The following is a 21568-nucleotide window of genomic DNA, read 5'->3' as shown; positions in this document are numbered from 1 at the left end:
GTTCGAACCATTTGAGCTTATAAAACTTAAACTTTTTTTTAAATGAGTGATGGTTTCGCTTGATAAGACCCTTTTTCATTGTCTGAAATAGTTTAAAAAGCTTGCATTGAAACTGTCTTTTGGACCTTGAACCGTTTGGTATACAAATACAAAAAATGACTCATAATATCAACAACAATACTGACTGTGGGCAGAATACCAGATTTTTTGCTGGCATTTTTCTTAAAATCTTCATAATTTAAAATGCGTGTATTTACAATTTTTGTAATACTGTGCTGACATAAGAAAACTAAGAGATTGTGTTCCCGTCATTTCAATATCATGCAGTACTGAAACCAGTTTTCAGCCTTCATCATATAATAAAATTGCAGATCTTCGCATAAAATTTATGATGAACTAGAGTTAAAAGATTTTAGGGGGGAACTTGTGGTAGAATTTTCCCATATTTCTCAACTAAATTTCTTCCTAAATTTCTTAAATGAGCCATGTGCAATTTTCACATCCTCTTCAGCAGACCTCCAAAACTGCATAGCATAACTAAACTTGCACCATAGTGTTTTTGTGGTGGTTTAAAGCAGATCTTTAGTCTTTCAGCCAATTCAGTCAACATGTTCACCTACCTGCTGCTCCTCACAGTCATTGTAAGTTTTCTCTTTGTGTCTTGAATTAGCTCACAGGTTTCTACAATTCTTGCATCTCTGAAAAATAAGAACATATGAGAGAACGTGTGTATGTATGACATCTGATTGTATTTGTACATTAGGCGACTGTCGAGGCTCAGAGAGTTCCAGGTCAACAGAAGAACGATTCATGTTTGTGTAAAATAAACAGCGCTATCTGGACTTTTCCCGCTGTACGGTTTATGGAAGTCACAAAACTGATCCAGACCTGTGAGGAGAACCTGAACGAATTTGAGGAAAAGGTAAGCTATCAGTTAAGCTTATAACAAAATGGACACTGCAATGATTAGATGTTTTCATTACAATTGAGAAGAATCTTGAACTTAGGCAATATCAATGACCTATCTGAGGTGACTTTCAGATGAGTAACACAGATGCAGAACTGCCGTTAATGAGAGACACTCTTCAGAACATCACAGACCGTCTGAAAGCGTTCAATTACCTTCACACAAGTGGACTGTACAACGCTCTAACCCTGCGACAGCTGGACCAAGAACTGGAGAAAATCCATCAATCTGTGAATGAATCACACTTGCAGAAGCCCACCAAGGAGACACATAACTTGTTAAGTGAGGTATACATTGCAACATATGAATATAAATATTTCTAAACTCTTTTCTCTTGTGATCAGTGTTTCAAATCAAACTCAAATCAAAGGTGATGACAGAACTATTTAAATAATATACATAATAGTGAATGAGACAACAGTTTAATGATACCATCTGTGATGTTCTCAGTTAAATAAGGCAAAAAATGATGTCCGGAGGATGTACAAAGATGATTTCTTCAACCTGGAGACCATGAAGAAGAGGTTACGTGACCTCAACAACCGAGCACAAACGTGCAAGACCATACTAAACAATTTCAGAAGTAAGTTGCTATTTGCTATTTTCTGAAGGACCTTTTTCGACCTGACTTACTTAGGTCCAAAAAGGTTTTACAAACTAAAAAAAAGCTAACTGTGATGCTACAATTACTTGCAGGCGCTTGTCATCAGCGTATCATGACCAAAATAAGTTCTCCAAGTGTCACCAAGCTCAATTCCATCAGCAAATCTTATATTTCTGGTGCTTGGGGCCGTGATGCCCTACTAACCAATCAAAAACGTTATTGGGAACACTGTCTGGTGAGTGGACACAAGCATGGGAACACAATCAGGATGTACAAGTCGTACGAAGATTTCATGGCCAGCAAGAACTACAAAGATGAACAGATAGCACCATCCTACAGTGACAAAAATGCTGTTCAGGGCTCTGGCACTATACTGTATGACAACACTGTGTTTTACCAATGCTACAGCACCGCTGAGATCTGTAGCTTCAACATCACAACACGAGCAACCAAGCGTGTAAAACTGGATGGTGCCGGAATCGCCAACAAGTTCCCTTTCTGCTACTACAGCTGCCGTGACTGGACAGACATCGACCTGGAGGCTGACCAAGACGCCGTGTGGGTGATATACGCCACCAAGGAGAACCACGGCAACATTGTTGTGAGTCGCTTAGACCCGCTGGAGCTCAACATCACACACACCTGGAAGACACATCTCTTTAAGAGGTCCGTCACCAGCACGTTTATGGTGTGCGGGGTCCTGTACGCTACACGCTATGTTAGTACTTACCAAGAAGAGGTGTTTTATGCCTTTGATACAACCACTGGCCGAGAGATAAACACTCTTTCTTTGCCTTTTGAGAAGGTTTCTGCTGGAATAGCCAATCTAAACTACAACCCTGTTGATGGGAAACTCTACTTGTACAATGATGCCTATCTTTTATCATATAATACCTTCTTCTGAAGGCATTTCAAATGGAATCACCCAATAAAAAGTTGTGTTTTAAATTCAAAACTGGTCTTTTTAATTTTTTTAAAGCGGGTATATTGATGGTCCAGAGACTTTTACTTCTGGCAACCAACAAGAGCAACTCTTAAAAACGACATTCAAAAACGATACAAGACAGAAGTACAAATAAGCATACAATAAGTTACACCATTTATAATGAATAGAATGCAAATTATATCACCCTCAGACATGCCTAAAAATCTAATGAATATATTTGAATTATATTTGAATGTATTCATTTGACTGTAGAAAGTATCAGTTTCATCAGCAGCCTCCAGCCCCCTCTGGTGTTTGTATGAAAGGTTCTTCAGATTGTTCTCTTTCTTGCTCTCCTGTTCCTGTTGTCTGTTGATGATCATCTGGAAATTAGACAATCCAGTATGACATTCCTTACAACTCAACTTTAGCCAAGAGACGAAAAGCATTAACTATTGGATCAGCATTAATTATTGGATGAGCCATGTTCAAATCTGTTGTAAAATAGCTAATGGCTGACACTTGTGACCCCACTGGCCCACATCATTTGTTGCTTTTCATAAACAACATCCAGTTAAGATAAAGTATTTAATGGAAAACTTGTGGTTATAATTTATTTATTGAAAACTGGTATACTCCACTTCATGTAATGCTTAAAATGTCTTATTTCTTGACTGAAGCAGATTCACACTTGTTGAGGACTCATTATCGTGCCTCTCTTCGCTTCCTTTTTATTGATTTTATGGGTTTTTCACTGTTGAGCCAGTAGAGCTTTATGACTCATTATAACTCAGTCAGCATAGTCCATGAGTCACAGACTAGAAGACAAATGTCAAAAGTCAGTCTGAAGTTGTTATTGGTCAGTCATTAGTCAATTTGACAGGCAGGGATCTTGTGGCAAACCATTATATTATATTTATTATTTCTAAACAAAAAACACACACACCTGAGTCTGAGTCATTGCTGTCCAACAGTGTTTGCACACTCTTCACCCTGTACATCAAGAACCTGTTTTCTAAAGAAAATGTACACAAGAGTAAAATTATACATTCATTATTTTGAATCATGTATCTTGGATGATAAAGAATGGGTAGGTCTAGTATCTAAGAAAAATATTTTTCAGTAAATCCCTAAGTTACTTATGCATATTGACAGTGTTTTATTCTTCTTCTGTATATCAGTTTAATATTTTAATTTTTATCAGCCAATTTTTTTTGTAATTTATCAGTATTGGCTCATTAATTTAGAATATAAATGTCCCTACACTTTAAAAAAAATTATGTTGTTTTTAAATTAAAATAAGCAATTAAAAAAAATGTAGTTATACAAAATTAGTAATAAAATTAAAATTAGTTAAAATTAAAGTCAGTTTAATGTAATTTAAGTTTAAATGACTAGTACTTAAATTTAAGGCAGCAACTTTTTTTATAGTGTAAATCTATTCTTAACTCCCTCATATTAAATTGGGAGATAATAACAATAAAAACTAAATTATCAACAAGATATATTATTATACATTAAGTATGTAAATAAATATAAGGTCCAATGCTAATTTATCAAAATCATATCAATAGCTGAACAAACATATATATAGTAAATTATAATTGAACTCCATAATTGAAACAATTTAGTGCAAATAAAATACAATAAAGATAAAAGTAGAAAAGAGAAATAAAACAATAAGATAGTAAATATAATAAAAAGAATACTATAAAAAATGAACAAAATAAGCATTATGATTAGAAAAGAAATAGAAAATGTATAGAAGATATATGAAAAGAACAAAATGTAATACAAATAGAGTGAAAAACTGATTAATTTTAGAAAAACGTAATAGGCAAATGGAAAGGATAATGTTAGAGAAATAGATGAAAATTCTGCCCAATATTTAATACCAAAATGCTCTTGAGACTTGACTTGTGAACACACCTGGTAGGTGCTGCTTTAACCTTCATCATTTTGCTTAGTGTAAGGGGAAGACAAACTGTACTGCAAACCTACCTACATCACGCCTCTTTCGTTTTTCCTGCTCTAGCTTGCAGTTGAGACGTTCCACTTCCTCACGTTGTAGATCTAGCTGAAAAACCACTCAACATAGAAGTGTACGCGCACACACGCACACACACACACACACACACACACACACATGAGGAACTTGACATAGAAACACAGAGTATATGTGATTATAATGAATTGACATCTGTCAGTAAGTAAGAGGACCACCAAATATTGCACGAAATGTAATATCACCTGTTCGCGTAAGGTCTTGACCTCTCTGAGTAACCTGGTGACACACACCACCTGTTGCTGATATGCAGAGAGAGCCTGTGACCTTCTAAGAAACAGAAAAACAATCAGATGTTGTTTAATACATTTTAGGTTATTATTAGTGGTGCTTGCTAAGATTATTGCTCATATTTGGGTTAGAACCATTGCAACCACTAAGAACAGAAGATTAACTCACGCCATACTCATGTCCATCTCCAAATCTTGTAAACTCAGAGCGAAATCAGGATTTCTCATCTCTAGGTCTAAAGTGAAATGTGTTGAATGAAAAAATGAAGTTATAATTGTGTATTTGTGTGTGTGTTCGTGTGTGTGTGTGCCTCACCTGTAGTAAAGGGTGGCAGGTAGCTCATAAGAATAATGTCGGTCCAGTCATCGTTCAGCTCTCTGTGAAGTATACCAAAACAACTTTCAAGTCTTTTGGAAATTGATCTTAGAAAAATTAGGAAAAATCCAACCTTTAAGGAGACCAATTTCCCTTTGTGTATAAATTATGTATCATAAATGAATAAATGTTCTTCCTTAGAATACAGGGTGCATAAGTCAGGACACCCCTATGTTAAATTCTCATAGAGTCAGGCAGATTTTTATTTTTAGAGGCCAGTTATTTCATGGATCCAGGATAATATGCATCCTGATAAAGTTCCCTTGGTCTTTGGAATTAAAATAGACCTACATCATCACACACCCTAGAGATTGCCCTTTTTTCAATATGGTATTAAGAGCTTGTAAATATGATTGCCATTTTGAGAAAGTCATGTGTGTGCAAAATGAATTAAAAGGGTGGTCTGTGGGGGTGCTGTGAGGCAATGTGATTTTTGTACCTAGACATTTATTGTGTGATTTTTAAATTCCAGAATCTGTGTGATAGCACAACATGCAGTGTGGGATGGCATTATCAGTACTTGAATTTGTCATTGAGGAGGAGGTCGTCTGTGAACTCGTGACTTTTGAAGAAATCAATTGCACCCATGTCAACGTGAGCAACAAGTGCATCATATTGCCCTACAATAGACTGAGTCTTCAGAAGCTGAAACAAAGTCCACAAAATAAACAGAATAATTAAAACGGTCAAACTGAAGTCATTACAAAAAAAACTAAATAGCAGTAATACATGCAAACAGCAGAGGGCAGTGTCTAGGCAAATTACAAACCTCTAGGCCATATTCAATAATAATGACACAGTAGTACTGATATACACTGTTATTCACAACTATCAAAGCAGAACATGTACAAGTGGGTTGACAAGGTCCAAACAGAAGCAATTTGTGCATGTGTTTACCTCTATGATGTAGCTGCCAATCCCAAAGTACCGGTAGTGTTTCCTAACAGCCAAAAGAGAAAGCTGAAGCACAGTGTCTCCTGTAGATCTACAATTTCACAGACAAAAACAGAAGTCAGTATCTTCATTAGATTAGCATATTGCTTGATTTTCTGAGAAACATTGTTTTTAACCGTCACATCGTGTCTCAACATTCTAGTTAGGGTGTGTGTAAATGGCAGACACTTGAGGTTAAACTAAACCACAGGCCATGTGGAAGCCATTGGCACAAATACAGAGTACAGAAGAGGGAAAGGAGCGAGAGAGGAAGCCATAGTCTCTCATTGACTGGTAATAACACCCCACAGTCAGCAGGGCAGGGCAAGGTTTCTTTACTCTTCAGCCCCTCTGGACTGGAAATAGAATCAGGGTGGAGCAACACCATTCAGTGGGATCTCATAATGACAAGGCTTCATTTTCAGGTTTTGATGATATAAATAAAGTCATTTTTTTTTTTAGGAATCCTGGATGGGATCCACTCATAAAGAGCTGAAATGCTGACTGAGGCTATATGAAGGAGAGTCAGGAGCTTGTTCTTGCAGCTGAACAGTCTTTGATTTAGACAAGGTGGAATAGGATTTTGCACAAATGTTTTATTACCTTTTAATTCAGACAAAATTGAAAGTTTTGTAAATCACTCAACTGTAATAAAAAGTTTGTGAATGGGAGTAGGGTTTAAGGGGTTGTCATACATTTTAAACATGCATATCGTCACACCTGAGAGTTAAATTGGGAACATCTATTTATATATATATATATATATATATATATATATATATATATATATATATATATATATATATATATATATATATATATATACATTGCATCCCTAGTTTGCATGTGTGTAAAGTTTAGTGTGAACATTCCTTGTAGAATGCAACAAACAAGAGGTTTAGCTGAACTTTGATCTACATTTTGTGTAATATCGATATTTTGTCTGCGAAGCTTCCTCTTTATTGCAAAAAATGACTATAAAATGCAATTGACAAAGCTTTACTGCATTGTCAGATGATGTTATAAGATACTAACAGAAGAAAAGTATCTTGCTTTAAACCATTAGTGTTTTATTTCACAAAATAGTATTATATGGCTCTTTCACTGATGTTTGATTGAATCAGGAACTGTGATTGTACTTTGCTTACAGTAGTTTGACTTCATAGCAAGCAGCAGCCACGATCAGAGATTCAACTCCTACTGCGGATGGCGGGATCTTTCCGTCTTTTCCTTGCATTGCTCGTCTTTCTTTCCTTGCCCTCGCTCCGTCCACAAACTCCTGTAGGCCTTCACAGAATCGCTCCCAAGACCATCTACAGGGAAACAGAGAACAGGCTCATACAAACTAAAAATGTTCTGGATTCTGGGCTGGTCTGAACCTCCATTTCCCACATGAACACCATAGCGATATACAGTACTGTATGTCTACAGCATGTGTGGTAAGGTCATGTATGGTAATGTAAGGGATAGTCACACACCCTTACATTAAGTATTACTAAAATTAACTTTTTATTCCTTTTGTGAATCCGGTTAGCAATTTTGTACAAAACCAATTTTTTTTCACCATCAACCATATGCTGTCACACTATACGCTAACATTGTCCCAGTAAGAGACCATAATAGGATACAATTGTCACTGAAACTTTGTTACACAGTTGCGCTGGCATAGAAACTAACCGGCATACATGCATGGTGGCATTTGTCATTGTTATTGACCATAATAATGTCACGATGACCTGTTAAATGTAGAAAAATGTCATAAATAAACATTCAGTTCACTCCTTTCCAAATCTACACCTGTAGGAGGAGGGATAGAGCTGATAAGGAACACTTGGCACACTGTTTGCCAGAGAGGATCTGGGGAAAAGCCGTTGTAATTCCATTATTTTTAACAGAATCAGCAAACGATTTGTAGCAAATCATGTCATATTCTCTCTCATTAAATTCTCAATCAGAATGATTAGTCTGTTTCTCACAAAACACATATAATATGGCTTCTGAACACTTGGAACTTTTGTGGTGTTTATTAAACTGTTTTGAAGTTTGACAGCACAAATTACCATTAACTTTTGTTGTACAATCAATATTGGCATTTGTGTTTCCGTGAACAAACTTTAACAACCATGGGACATTTTCTGTTTCACACATGGTTCTTCATAGTGAAAATGGTGCTTCAGAAGATTATTAAATTGTTCTTTACACTAAGAAAATAATAGTTATTTTCATCGGGTCATCGGATGCCCATTTTCCACAAGTTGGTATGATCTGACCAATCACCGCCGATTAGCGTCACACAAAGGAGTGGTTTGGAAAAATGAGTCGTTGTACGAATCATTTGGGAGTCGGTGAGCAAATCAGTTAAAAATAAATGCATATTATAAGACAAATAAAGTGTTTTTTTATCCTTGCATGCATGTTAAACTGTTTTTGGGAACTCCTAAAACAAAAATAGGAACATTTCAAATGCTATGATAGGGGCTCTTTAACTGACTAGAGGCCCATAGAGAAGGAAGTGAATAGTTGAAATAAAGTCGTTATTTTTGTTTGTTTTTGTGCACAAAAAGTGTTCTCGTCGCTTGATAAAGTTAAGATTGAGCCTCTGAAGTCACTTGGACTATTTTAACGATGTCTTTAATAACTTTTCGAGGCCAGCAAGTTTCAATCCCTCATGGACTAGTATGCAGGAGTGATCCAGCTCTCAGATTTCATCAAAAATATCTTAATTTGTGTCCCGAAGATGAACGAAGGTCTTGCGGGGTTGGAACAATGAGGGTGAGTAAATAAATACTGACAGAATTTTCATTTTTGGGTGAACTAACCCTTTAAGAACTGTTTACTGAAAGGTCTTCAATGGCTTTGCTGCTAAAACCTCTTTTGGGAACCTTTATTTTTTAAGAATTTATGTAAAAGAGCAGCTCGGAACATTGTGTGTTTCACAGAATAAAGAAAGTGGCTTGAAGCAATATGAGGGTGAGTAAATGCTGACAAAGGTTTCATTTTTGAAAGCGAATTCGGCCAAAAAAAGGTCAATCGTCCATTGTCAATTGTATACCACTGCCCACATCAAGCCATTTTCTGTTGGCCAATGCTGGGAAACCATTAGCGAAATCTGTTTGGGGAAATCTATCAACCTCACACGAAATTCCTAATCGTGTGGATTCCTATTCAAAAGATTGGATTTCGCCCTTGAATATTTTGCAGAACAACGGCAAATGTGACCGCAACTTTAGCCTTAATTTTTAGGAAAGTTCAACCTGTCACTTGTCTCCACTTCTAACGTCTCGTCTGAACTCTCCTCAGAGTCGCTGTATAGCTCAGTGAGCAGCTTGTGTTTGGATTCAGCTCTGTCTGTTGTTTTACAGGATACTGGGCTCAAATGTGTCTCCTTGTTTCTGGAAGCCCTGTCCCTATAGTACTCTAAAGCATCTGCAAAGAGAAATCAGCATAAATTAGCCTTAGGCCAACACTCATTCTATAAAAGAATTATGCTCGCTAACATAATTTACGCTCTATTACCCGACCAAGGTGAATTACATACCTACATGGTCCTGTGATAAAATAATAGTACGTATCCCTGGGCAGTGCACAGTTTTGTGGACGTCTATGGGGCCGACATCAGGCAAGGATGTGTCCAACAGAGCCACCACAGCCCGAAGAACATCCTCGTTCCTGATCTGCAAGATCAAAACACAAACATATGCATGTATATGTCAACACAGCACAAAAAAATCAAAACATTGGCCTCGGGTTATGTAGAAAAGAGCAGTGGACTCAAGATGTCATGCGGCCAGCAATTCAGTGCAAAAGAACGACTGCAGCATGACGCCCACCCCCCACACCAGTGTTTGGAAAGCTCTAGCTGTGCAGCAGTGGGGAAAAATCCATTCAATTAAGACTGGGAGTTCCTGGACAACACGATGGGAGGCTGAAACGTGACCTATATTCCTGATCGCACTTGCTCTATAATTTCATATTTTGTGGAGTAAGAGCTATAAAAGCCCAGATAATATTTCAAAAACAAGGAGGGAGTTTGTATGTGAAAGGAAGTGGAATACAGCACTCAATAATCAATAAACATCAATAAAGGGAAAGCAAGCAAGATAATAAAAGAGGCTAAGTGGGATTGAAATGAATTAGTGTGTGGGTGGGTGTAAGTGCATGGGTGTGTATGAGGCAATTTTTCATATTTATGTTGTTTCAATTCCAAGTGAGCTGCCTACATAAGAAACATTTTAAGGCACTCTTGACACAAAGACTCTTCCAAAAAGGCTCATATATATGCAACTTAATTATGTTGCCTACTAAGATGCCTTCTTTTGACAAAATTCTATTTTATATATCCTTTGTGGAAAAGTCAGTCCCACGGAGTATTGCAACAATTGACAAAATTAAGTTCTAAAAAATGTAAGCAAGTAAAAGTAAGTAGTTTTGTTTTTTCGAGCAGCAAGGCAGCTCACTAGGTTTTAGAAAAAAAGATTTAGGGTACACTATGTGTACACGACAAGTTCTAGTGTTTGGACTTCTTGTGTGATATCTATCTAGTTCTTTAGTAAGAATGTTAATCTAAAATAAGAGAGAAGGGCCAACCATAGGCAGAATTTCAGGAGCATCTCTGGTTTGGAAGAGTTGGTAGAAGTTGATAATGATGGGATGAGCGCTTAAATCACTATTGAAGCAAACATTGTGGAGACGGACCACACATCCCTCCATCGCTCACCGCTGACCAGCTAAAAAGAGAGGACACAGCTTTATAAACATGATGAAACATAACACTTTCCCCTGCTATAAGGGAGACTGGGGCTTGTTGTCCCTGGTTGAAACATATTCTCAGGACAACAGAATTAAATAAATGTCTGCCTTCTGTACAGTAATTTTGTTACATCCTTTTAGCCAAAACAATATTTTAAAATGTTTAGTAGTAGGCCTATTTAAAAATGTTAGAAGGCCTTAACTTTTATGTTTGTGGGGTTTGTTTTTAGGAACAGCTTAATAATTTTGTTGAATGTTTACTTTTTAATTTAAAATAAATTATAAAACCTTTAAAAACAGATATGTTGTGGAAAATTGGCTCTTTTTTAGTTTGGAGACTATTTTACATTTTAAACAATTGAACTATAGGCCTACTTGTACTTAACGTTAAATCTTCAGTAAACAGGTTCCCATTTTTTGGGACACCGTAACTTACCCCCAGCTATTGAGTAAGTAATGTTGTCACAAAACGAACTGTATTTTTTTCAGGCTAAGTTAATAACGATAGAAATATTCGATAAATTTTGTATTCAAGACGTCGAGTTAAGTAACTAGCAGACGTTAGCTACTCTGCTAATGCAGACGTTGAAAACAGAACAATAACAACTACGTTAACGTTAACCCATAACCCTTTGTTTATTTATGTTTAACGATGTGTAACACCTATTTACATGTAAATCTGTAAATATTATTAAGTACCTCTATTTATTTAGTAATGTTAATTACTAAATACCTATAATGTCTGCTTCAGAAACGTTGATATTTTAGCTACCTTCCTTCGCAAACTTGGCTGCGTTGCGCTTGTGCTGTAGAGTCTGGACAGCGAGCGTCACTATAGCAACGGTGGAGCTGGAAATCAATCGCAGTGCCTCATGGGATTTGGAGTCCCCAATTACGAACACACAATGACCAGCGGTCTCTGAGGCTGTGAGGGATAGACTTACCGTGTTTCCAGTGGCATCCGCTGTAAAAAGCTGAATAAAGCTCCTAGATTACTTACAATTTTCCACAGCTTACATTGTCAAGAGTTTTTTGTCAACTGAAATTTCTTGGAAAGATATTTTTTTCCAGTGTTTCATAAGCAGAACAATCCGAAAACACATTAACAGTACAGCCCATTGAAGAGATGCATGACTATCCCTCACAGCCTCGCTTTCATTCTCATTAAAAATCAAAGATGGCGCTGCCGGCTTATGACGGTTTCTTTTGCACTTGGTGGTTCTTTATGAATAGTTCACACAAAATAAAAGAGTCATAATTTACACATCATCAAAGCCAGAATTACTTTATTGAACACAAAAGGGGTGTTAGGCCTAAGGCTATAAAACAACAACAACAACAACAAAAACTGTCAATTATTTATAACTGTGATAAAGCTAAGTTAAGACACTCGTCTTAAATTCTAATAACGAGTATTAATTAAGTTTTAATAAAGTAAAATGCGACTCGGAGAACTGTCAATCCTAGGCATTGTGTGGTTCAGGCCATAAAGGTAAACTGGCCTAATAGCCTAGGCCTACTTGCTACACCAAAATAGTCTACTACATGTTTTTGACATATTGATTTTCATTTTCATTACAATTGTTTTTTCTTCTGGTAACAGCAATGCAACATTTATTGTCATTGTGGTTTTACTAAAAATTACATTTTCAAGGCCCATTCACATCAAGAACCGAAGAACGACAAGTTGACAACTATACAGGCCTTTAAAAGTGTAATTTCTAGTTAAACCACAATTTGAAAATGAAAATCAATATGTCAAAAACATGTAGTATCCCCCAAATGCTATTCCAAATTCAGTCACTAAACAAATCTTTTTAGTGAACTGATTCAAAAGATTCGAATGACGTGGATGAATCGAAATCCCAACCGCTAGTGTCCGTTGGGTGGGGTCTCCGGCTGAGCGGATTGAAAGGCGTGGCGTCGGTTGGTTTCGCGGGGAGTGACGTCAGTGGAGCTGTTCAAAGCGCGCTGGTGCTGGAAAGAAACTCAGCGTCGTCGTCAGCATTTGCAACGCGGGTCGGAGAGGCGGAACACAGCGAGAGAAATCAGATATCTGGAAACTCGCAAGGAAATAGCGCAAAAGGAGCCACTCACCTGTTAGGCTACTGAATTGTGAGTATTGAAAATATCCCATTCGACTGGGTTAAAAGGAAAAGTTACGGAGAGAGCTGAGACGGGAAGAAGGGTTTGCCTGGAAGCGTATCATCAGCAGCATCACCTAACACGCTTCTTTGTGCGCCTGGAAGGGGGTTTGCTCTATTTAAATGTTTGACTGTTCACTGATGAATTGGTTCACAGAAACGCACTGCCTCTGGCTTTAAAGCTTTGATTTCGTAGCACTATTGGAGGCGAGAGATTTGAATAATATTTGCATGTGCGCGAGGCTGTGTTATACTTGTGTGGTTGATCACTTATCCAGAGAGCTTCCTTCTGACAAATGCAGTTGCCACCGTCAGCCATCAGTTTGAGGCAAGGCATGCATTTTGAGTCAGGTAGGTCTCGCAGCATCTGTTTTGACAGAAATGTGTAGGAATATGTCAGTGTTTACTGTTTCTTAATTAAAAATGATTGGTTACATTTTCAGTTACAGCATTATGCAATTATTTTGCATCTTAAATCCATGTTTTCATATGCATACTTTCAGATTAGACTGCGTAGAATTCAGAATTGTTGTGTGATTTAGTGTGCAATTTAAACCACTGATAAAGGTGTGGCAACTGTAGCCTCTGTGTTTCTTTAACCCTATTTGTCTAGTTGTTGTCCATACAACCAGGTGAATGCTATATTGGCTAAAAGGGTACATTATTCTCTGTGACAAGGGACTGGTAGTGGTAGTATTAAACAACACACTCTCTAAAAAAAGTTGTGGTCCTGTGAGCTTCTGACCGAGTTTCTACTTGTACACACCCTAATGACCAAAAATACATGATAATGTAAAAATCAGTTATTTTTTCATGCAAATGCAATACAATTTTTTACAAAAGTGGTCTATGTGACTTGGACTCTATACTACAAGTCTTCTGAGTCATTTAGCTTCTTTTTTTAAGATTAAAAAGTCCAGGTTTGGAACAACATTTGAGTGAATCAATATTTGAAATGTTCATTTTTGGACAAACTGTCCCTTTAAGCTGTGCTTCTCACTAATAGACTGACCACTTCCTCACCTGTTTGATGTTAAGCATTATTGGAAGATAGCTTTGGCTTAAACCTCCCCTGTTTCCAGATTTATAGGTCCATCTTTCCTCTGGTCTTTCGAGAGCCTCTCAAGACAGGCATTAGTCCAAGTCACGACAGTGGGCGAGGGAAATGTGGTCACTGTATTGAAGTGATGACGCAGTGCTAATCCGACTCAGCGGGTCATTTGCTCACTGGATTTGCTGAAGTTTCTTCATTAGAGCACATTATTTGAATGTGAGACAGGACATCAGACAACACCGCTTCATGTCAAATACTCCGGTCAGTGTGCCAAAACGGCCATCAGGAAGTGTTCACGTGGGTTTCTCGGGCAGATAGCCATACCTTCGGTAATTACGCCGAAACCATTAGAGGAACAGCTGAGAGGAGCTTGTGTCATCCTGATATGTTTCTTAAGAGCTGAAAAGCATGATACATTTAATCTGCCAGAGCAGGATGTGCTTCAGTAAAAGCCACAAAATAAATAGACACTCTCAAAGATCCTCATGTTAACCATATGTGGATGATTCTACAGTTAGTGACTCTTCTGAATACATTTATCGTATTCTGGTCAACCTTCAAGTGTGATTTGTCGACTTGAATGGTAAAGGATTATTAGGAACACCATACTAATACTGTGTTTGACCCTTTCGCCTTTAGAACTGCCTTAATTCTACGTGGCATTGATTCAACAAGGTGCTGAAAGTTTTCTTTAGAAATGTTGGCCCATATTGATAGGATAACATCTTGCATTTAATGGAGATTTGTGGGATGCACATCCAGGGCACGAAGCTCCCATTCCACCACATCCCAAAGATGCTCTATTGGGTTGAGATCTGGTGACTGTGGGGGCCATTTTAGTACAGTGAACTCATCGTCATGTTCAAGAAACCAATTTGAAATGATTCGAGCTTTGTGACATGGTGCATTATCCTGCTGGAAGTAGCCATCAGAGGATGGGTACATTGTGGCCATAAAGGGATGGACACGGCCAGAAACAATGCTCAGGTAGGCCGTGGCATTTAAACGATGCCCAATTGGCTCTAAGGAGCCTAAAGTGTGCCAAGAAAACATCCCCCACACCATTACACCACCACCACCAGCCTGCACAGTGGTAACAAGGCATGATGGATCCATGTTCTCATTCTGTTTACGCCAAATTCTGACTCTACCATCTGAATGTCTCAACAGAAATCGAGCAACATTTTTTTCTTCAACTGTCTAATTTTGATGAGCTCTTCCAAATTGTAGCCTCTTTTTCCTATTTGTAGTGGAGATGAGTGGTACCCGGTGGGGTCATCTGCTGTTGTAGCCCATCCGCCTCAAGGTTGTTCGTGTCGTGGTTTCACAAATGCTTTGCTGCATACCTCGGTTGTAACGAGTGGTTATTTCAGTCAGTCAGCCCATTCTCCTCTGACCTCTAGCATCAACAAGGCATTTTTGCCCACAGGACTGCCGCATACTGGATGTTTTTTTTTTGAGTGTATGATCTCCATTCTATTACTTTCTTATTTTGTGTTTTATCTTGATCATGAATGTGAAGTGTGATTGCTGCCACTCTGGCATCCCTGGAGTGGTTTTGAACTTTTGATTCAGGGATACAGGCTGGATTTGCTCAGATTTTGTGTCAGATGGCTTGTGTTCGATAACAACTAGTTACTGCATTTTCCAAAGTTTGCATGGATCATGCTTTGTGATCTTTTGTATTGTATTCAAGAGTTTTGTTTGAGACCATTTGTACTTTGTATCAAGGAAAACCATGTGCTTCCATGGCTTATCACAAAGGAAGTTATGCCCCCTACTGGCTTAAATACTACATCCTCCAAACATCGCCTTACTTTTCTCTTAAAGAGACACTATACCAAACACACTGTCCTGAAACATTATGCTGAAAACAAAAATTATAAAATAAACATAGACCAAATATACTATTATTAAACATAAAACATGCTCAAAAACGAAAAACGTAATGGCCTACTGTGTACTATAAATGGGAATAAAAGATACATCAACAACAATCCCGTGTAGCAGCAGGGTGGATTGTAGTGATGTGGCAGTCTATTTTTAGGACAGGTCTTTAGTTTTGCTACGGGTCAACAGACGTCACACCAGGGGAGTGCTGGGCCAGAAATAGGGCAGGTATAGCACAAGGATGCATGTGTGTATTTGTGTGTGAATGTGTGAGTTTTGGACACAGCTTATGTGTGCTGAATGACACGGCAGGCACAGTGGATCCATTCTGTGTGAGGTTTGCTCGTGTTTTCTCATGCTGTGAGGGACTAAAGCAAAGTTTGCACATGGAAATTTAGTGGCCAAATATATTAAAAAATACATGCTTAAAAAAATCCTACATTGAGACACAAGATTTTAAAGGGATAGTTCATCCAGAAATTAGAATATATTTACCGACTGTGCTGGTTACTCTTTTACATGCCATTGAGGGTTTCAAACTTCACATTGGATGCAAACACATCATAAAAGTACCATAAACATGAACTGTATGACTCTTGCTCGACTTTTCAAAACATTCTTAAGCCACAAATTTAAGCCGATCATCAAGAAGCAGTGTCCGATACATTCATTTGAGTCGGCTGATTTGAATCACAAAACCAGGTGAATTGATTCATTCACAAAATTATTCAATTCTCATTAGCGAGATCATTTTTTTGTTGTTGTTTCATAAACATCCTAAAAGTATTATATGATCTGTACAATTGGTGTCCGATAATCCAAACATCCTGATGCCATATAATAGTGCTGTACGGAAAACACACACAAAATTGAAGCCAATAATCAATCTGCAATGTCTTATTCAATTAATTGGTCATATGAGTCAGCTATTTGATTCACAAAACCCGTTTGATTCAAATGCAAATGATCAAGTTTCGAGTATCGCATTTTTGGGCGACGATGACCCTAGCAGCTGATGCTGATGCCTATTCATCATATCTGTTTCATAAACATCATAAAACTATATAAGTATGGTCTGTATGACTTGTATGCAATATTTCATAGCCACACTAATCGCTGTGCAAGTAACAATTTTTTTTCTTTTGAGTCAGCTGATTTGATTCACAAAACCAGTTCAACTGATTCAGTTCTTCAACTCACTCGATACTGTACATTGATAATAATCAGATTGATTGCTCAATCCGACTGAAAAGCCATCGATCAATCCTGTTGAGCTCAATTCAAATCCAATTTTGGTCTGATTGAAATGTATGGGTGGTGTTGATCTTAAATAATCACTTTAAAGTGAAGATTTTAGCCATGTAAACCTTTCAATCGGACTACTTTCTTAGCTGGAATAAAAAAATAGCTTGTGTACATGCACAGTGCCAGCATGCAGCTTACATTTTACAAATGTGCATATAATCTTATGGTCACTGGAGGAGATTGAATATTTTGCTATGATATATAACAGTGCTTTTGCTAACGTCAGTGTCCATTCACTGTAACTGCATGTAAAAGTGCATTAATTCTTCCTTAGTGTTGTACAGTTGAAAGTCACACAGTGAGTAACGGATGGCAGAATTGAACTTCTATGTGAACTGTCCCTTTAAATCGGTCTGAAGAACAATATTTACCTCACAATTTCTGAGCCAGACTTCTCTCCTGTGTGTATGTGTGTGCTGGCTGATGTTGGCAGTGCTCTGTGAACAGGCTGCATTAACATGAAGAGATTAGATGTCCTCCGCTGGTACACAGGGAAATATGAATGCAACGAGAGAGAAGGATTTGGTTTTTGTTCGGTTAATCTGCCAGAGCAGCACAATACGATTGTGTGTGTGTCCTTGTAGGTCATTTTTAGAACATCGGTGTGCTCAGCTCTGGTTTAACACTACCTTCCATCCATCTGTTAATGGATTGACAGGCATTTGGTGAAGTGATATGTTATTTTGATATAGGATCGCTTTAGCTGTGTGATAATGATAATCATAATAATTGTGGGAAGCACATCTATAGATGGAGATAACTGTGTTTGACATGGTGGAGTTATGGACCCATGCTTTGCTCTTTCTAACCCTGGCTCCGTCCCTATTTTAGGGCTGTGGTTATGGGAGAACCGCCAGTTAAAAGATGCTGGTTGTGGGTGTATGCGCTGAAGGCCATGGCTGCCGGTAGATTACAGAGGGAGCTTTAGTTCAGAACCACCCTGATGCACCCTGCTCTTTCCGTCAGGGGCCTGTCGGCACAGGGATGAGGTCTGTCATTACCTGCAGGATATGAGCTGACCTCGAAACAGATGAGAGGCTTTTCTGGTGAAGAGATGTGCATGTGTGCAGGTTGGGGTTGGAAATGTGTGCTAGTGTCGAACACAAGTGTCTGATTTGTAATATCACCTTTTTGGTTATTTAGTTAATTTTCGACATTATGTAATAAACATTTTACAATGTATTGTTTTAACATCATTTAACTGTGAGGCAAATGTTTTATTTAGATGGTTCACCAAAAAATGAAAATTCTGTCATCATTTACTCACCGTCAAGTTGTTGTTTTTTCCACATTTATGGAAGTCAATAGACCCCTTTTGCGCCGACGTCACAGTTACGTCACGAGGCAAAACAAAGCACAGATTCGGCTACATAATAAGGAGCTTAAATTATTGTTACTATTAGTAGCCCTCAATCGGGTCATGGGGTCTTTACGACCCCAATCGAGTTTTACTTAACAAAAAAAGGTTCCCTTCATCTCAGTGGAATAAGATTTTGTGACTTTTCATACGTTATCTATCTATATACACACAAAAAATCTGGGCTTGATTCGGTTGCTCTGAAGGTATGTAAAAAAATTGGGGTCAATATGATCCCACATTGAAATGAATGGGAAATGTGAAAAAAAAATATTTTCTTCATGTGTCAAAAAAAAAAAAAATCTGAAAATTTTTACACAGAAATGAAGGCCTAGTACTGGAGCATAAATGCAATGTATCATAAAAAAAATAACATTTCATATGCTAATGCTAAAGCTAATGGTGTAGTTGAGGAATTGTGTGGTATATGGATACAAAAGTACTTTGTATCTCCAAAAACACAGCATTAATGAATAGATGAGAAGTTAACAAAAAAACATATATATTTTTTGTATGATTAAAAATTTATATTTTTGGTACAATTAATCAATCAATTGTTGTGTAAACAGGAAACGAAGACCATTTGAAGGTTAAATGTCATCTTGTGTTGTTTCGTGCAAGAATTGATGAAAAATGAAGATGCTGTATCTGGAATTTTTATTTCTAGAAAATATTCACATTAAAATCGCACCGTAATGTCACTCTTTGTGAAATTTTAAAAACTAAAAATAAATTAAAATTGACATGCATAGGAGTGTTTGGGAGCAGGCGTCTATCAGCGAATCCAACATGTTTTTCAAGCGTTGATCATTGTAGCCAATCAGAGACATATATGTTGAGTGGGTCAACACAATGGCCAAAGAATCCGTTCAACAGCGCTCAAAATGCAACTGTTGGGCCACTGTATGTATGTCAAAGGCAAGTTAAAGGCAAGTGTGTGTCTGTGTGTAATTAATCTTGATGGTCCCCTGCTATTATAAACATACACATCAGAGACGTATGGATGTGGGCTGCTGCGGTGCCAGGCAGCAGGAGAGGGTGTCGTAGGGACTAATAGGCTGTCACAGAATTTGTTATGATCAGCAAAAGAACATGTGCACCGTCTCTGTTTGGCTGGGACACCCTCTCTCTCTTTCTGCCACTTATGACCTACCGTTCTCATCTGTTTCCTTTGCCTGAGAGGTGGCGTTTGGTTTTTAGGGCGGTTACCCTGGCAACTCAGTTCTCGTATGCTTGAGTTCGCTCTGACAATGCCGCCCCTTTTCCACCCCTCCCGTCCTCTGCTGGAGCTCTGGGCTGTGCCTGTCTCGTTCTGTTCATCTGTTCTGGCTGTGATGTAATAAGACATGAAAGATCAGGTGCTCTCATGTTGACTCTGACTGTCTCAACCCCATGATGGACTCACTGAGACACAGAGGAACCACAAAGTAGTTATAGGCCAATATTCCAGCCCAGGCAGATTAGATTCAGGCTATTTTGAGATTATTGTCTCGTCCGATTAACAGCCTGGTGTCTGTTGCGAAATTTACCAGCAGTCTCGTCAATGGATAGTTATTTATTTAGGGTGTTAAATTCAGATATTTTGTGTACCAATTCACTGTTTAAATTGTATCAAAATATTTCTGCTCCTCAAGATATCTTAATTGGTGTTCCATGTTTTGTATTTTATTTCATTATTTTTATTCAAACATGGACCATCCCAATACTACAATGTTTTTATATAATAGGGCAGTAGTATAGTATATGAATATTAATATGGTAAAATGAGATACTACCACAGACAGTCAAACGTATTTTGTATAGTGCAGGATGTTTAACCTGACCATTCACCTGAATATAAAGTAATGAGCCATATTGGCTCAGATATTGGTACCAATATTAGATTTCTTTTTAAATTTTAATTACTGGTCTTATTTGGCTGGCATTGCAGAAGCATTATGCCGGGCTGTATTTTCTCAATCTTTTTCTATTGTTTTGATCTATTATGTTAAGCATATACCATTTCAGAATTGAGATTTAAGGTTTTTTTGTTTTGTTTTTAACAGACAAACAAACAAAAGAGATACATAATTGTTATCAAACAGGTTTTCAGTCATAAAATTAATTGGCTATTGTTATCAGTCAGAAATCAGAATACCAATACTGTGTTATAGCTTCTCATTTTGTGGAGAAAATATTGAAAGAATAAAGTAAGCAAATGATTCATTTGCATCAGAGCTGAGGAACATTTGGATGCCATGCTTGATTGTGGCTTGTTTTCCCTTACTATACATGTTTGGATGATATTTTGACTGTACACTATTGTTCAATCTGTCTTCCAAATGCCATTGACCACCACATTAAATCTACTGGCAAAACAGAGAGAAAAACATATACATATGTCAGTGGTTGTCAACAAATTACAGCCAAACAATCGAATTCACAACACAGATCTCTATTTGTTCCTCGAGAGAGTATATGGCCTTTAACTTGCGATGCGTTGTGTTGTATGTGTGTGTTTTTACACATGTGTTTCATTTGCTTACGTGCATGCTTTCGGAGGCAGGTCAGGGTTTATTGATTTGCAAGTTGTCTTTGTATTCAGCCACAAGTCTAAAAGCAATTTGTATTTGTGTGGATCACTTCGGGTTACACATACAGATGGAAAAAGCGAATGAGACTGAGAGAGAGATGTGAGATGGGGGGAGGGGGGAGGAGGAGAAACAGGTTAAATGACCACAGAGAAAATGTCATAGAGGAATTGTTCCTTCAGTAGACACAGTGTGATATATGTAGTAGTGGAAAGTGTGTGCTTGTGTGTGTAGCAGAGTATTGATCCAGCATGATCTAGATTTGAGAGTATATTTAGAGCAAACACCCTGTAGAGATTTGGGGGGGGGGGGGGGGGGGGGCACTGCCCAAGAGCATGATGGGTAATACTGAATCATCATCATAATCCTCTGCCATCATTCCACAAACCGAAGGATCTG

At 37.8% G+C, this 21568-nt stretch overlaps 3 protein-coding genes across 6 annotated transcripts in view; 2 read left to right on the top strand and 1 right to left on the bottom strand.

The window, feature by feature from the left end:
- The first annotated feature begins 531 nt into the window (after positions 1 to 531).
- Positions 532 to 2526, top strand: LOC120460282 (olfactomedin). Its single transcript, XM_039647969.2, has 5 exons — positions 532 to 641; positions 764 to 922; positions 1042 to 1254; positions 1418 to 1550; positions 1664 to 2526. Exons 1-5 carry the CDS (start codon positions 609 to 611, stop codon positions 2473 to 2475), a joined length of 1350 nt encoding a protein of 449 aa, XP_039503903.2. The 5' UTR covers positions 532 to 608; the 3' UTR covers positions 2476 to 2526.
- Positions 604 to 11684, bottom strand: LOC120460283 (uncharacterized). Of its 4 annotated transcripts, none has more exons than XM_089127462.1 (13): positions 11622 to 11684; positions 10688 to 10827; positions 9639 to 9774; positions 9355 to 9526; positions 7249 to 7413; positions 6065 to 6152; positions 5688 to 5812; positions 5108 to 5169; positions 4961 to 5027; positions 4747 to 4831; positions 4498 to 4573; positions 3443 to 3511; positions 604 to 698 (listed from the first exon to the last, which is right to left on the bottom strand). In XM_089127462.1, the coding sequence occupies exons 2-13, from the start codon at positions 10808 to 10810 to the stop codon at positions 682 to 684; spliced, it is 1185 nt and encodes a 394-aa protein (XP_088983588.1). In that variant the 5' UTR covers positions 10811 to 10827; positions 11622 to 11684; the 3' UTR covers positions 604 to 681. The 4 variants fall into 4 exon arrangements, with proteins under 4 accessions (XP_088983588.1, XP_039503905.2, XP_039503906.2 ...); XM_039647971.2 differs by lacking the exon at positions 604 to 698 and adding an exon at positions 2513 to 2879; XM_039647972.2 differs by lacking the exon at positions 604 to 698 and adding an exon at positions 2513 to 2879 and having other exon boundaries at positions 11583 to 11663.
- Positions 11685 to 12806: 1122 nt separating this feature from the next.
- The window catches only part of smpd3 (sphingomyelin phosphodiesterase 3), a 36480-nt gene continuing 27718 nt past the window's right edge, over positions 12807 to 21568 (top strand). The window contains exon 1 of the mRNA XM_039647966.2: positions 12807 to 12964. The gene's annotated coding sequence lies outside the window, so the exon portion shown is untranslated. The remainder of the gene's footprint in view (positions 12965 to 21568) is intronic.

The sequence above is a fragment of the Pimephales promelas genome, chromosome 25, assembly GCF_988280905.1.
Source record: "Pimephales promelas chromosome 25, fPimPro1.hap1.1, whole genome shotgun sequence".
NCBI classification, from domain to species: Eukaryota; Metazoa; Chordata; class Actinopteri; order Cypriniformes; family Leuciscidae; genus Pimephales; species Pimephales promelas.
This window is presented reverse-complemented; position numbering and strand designations above follow the sequence as displayed.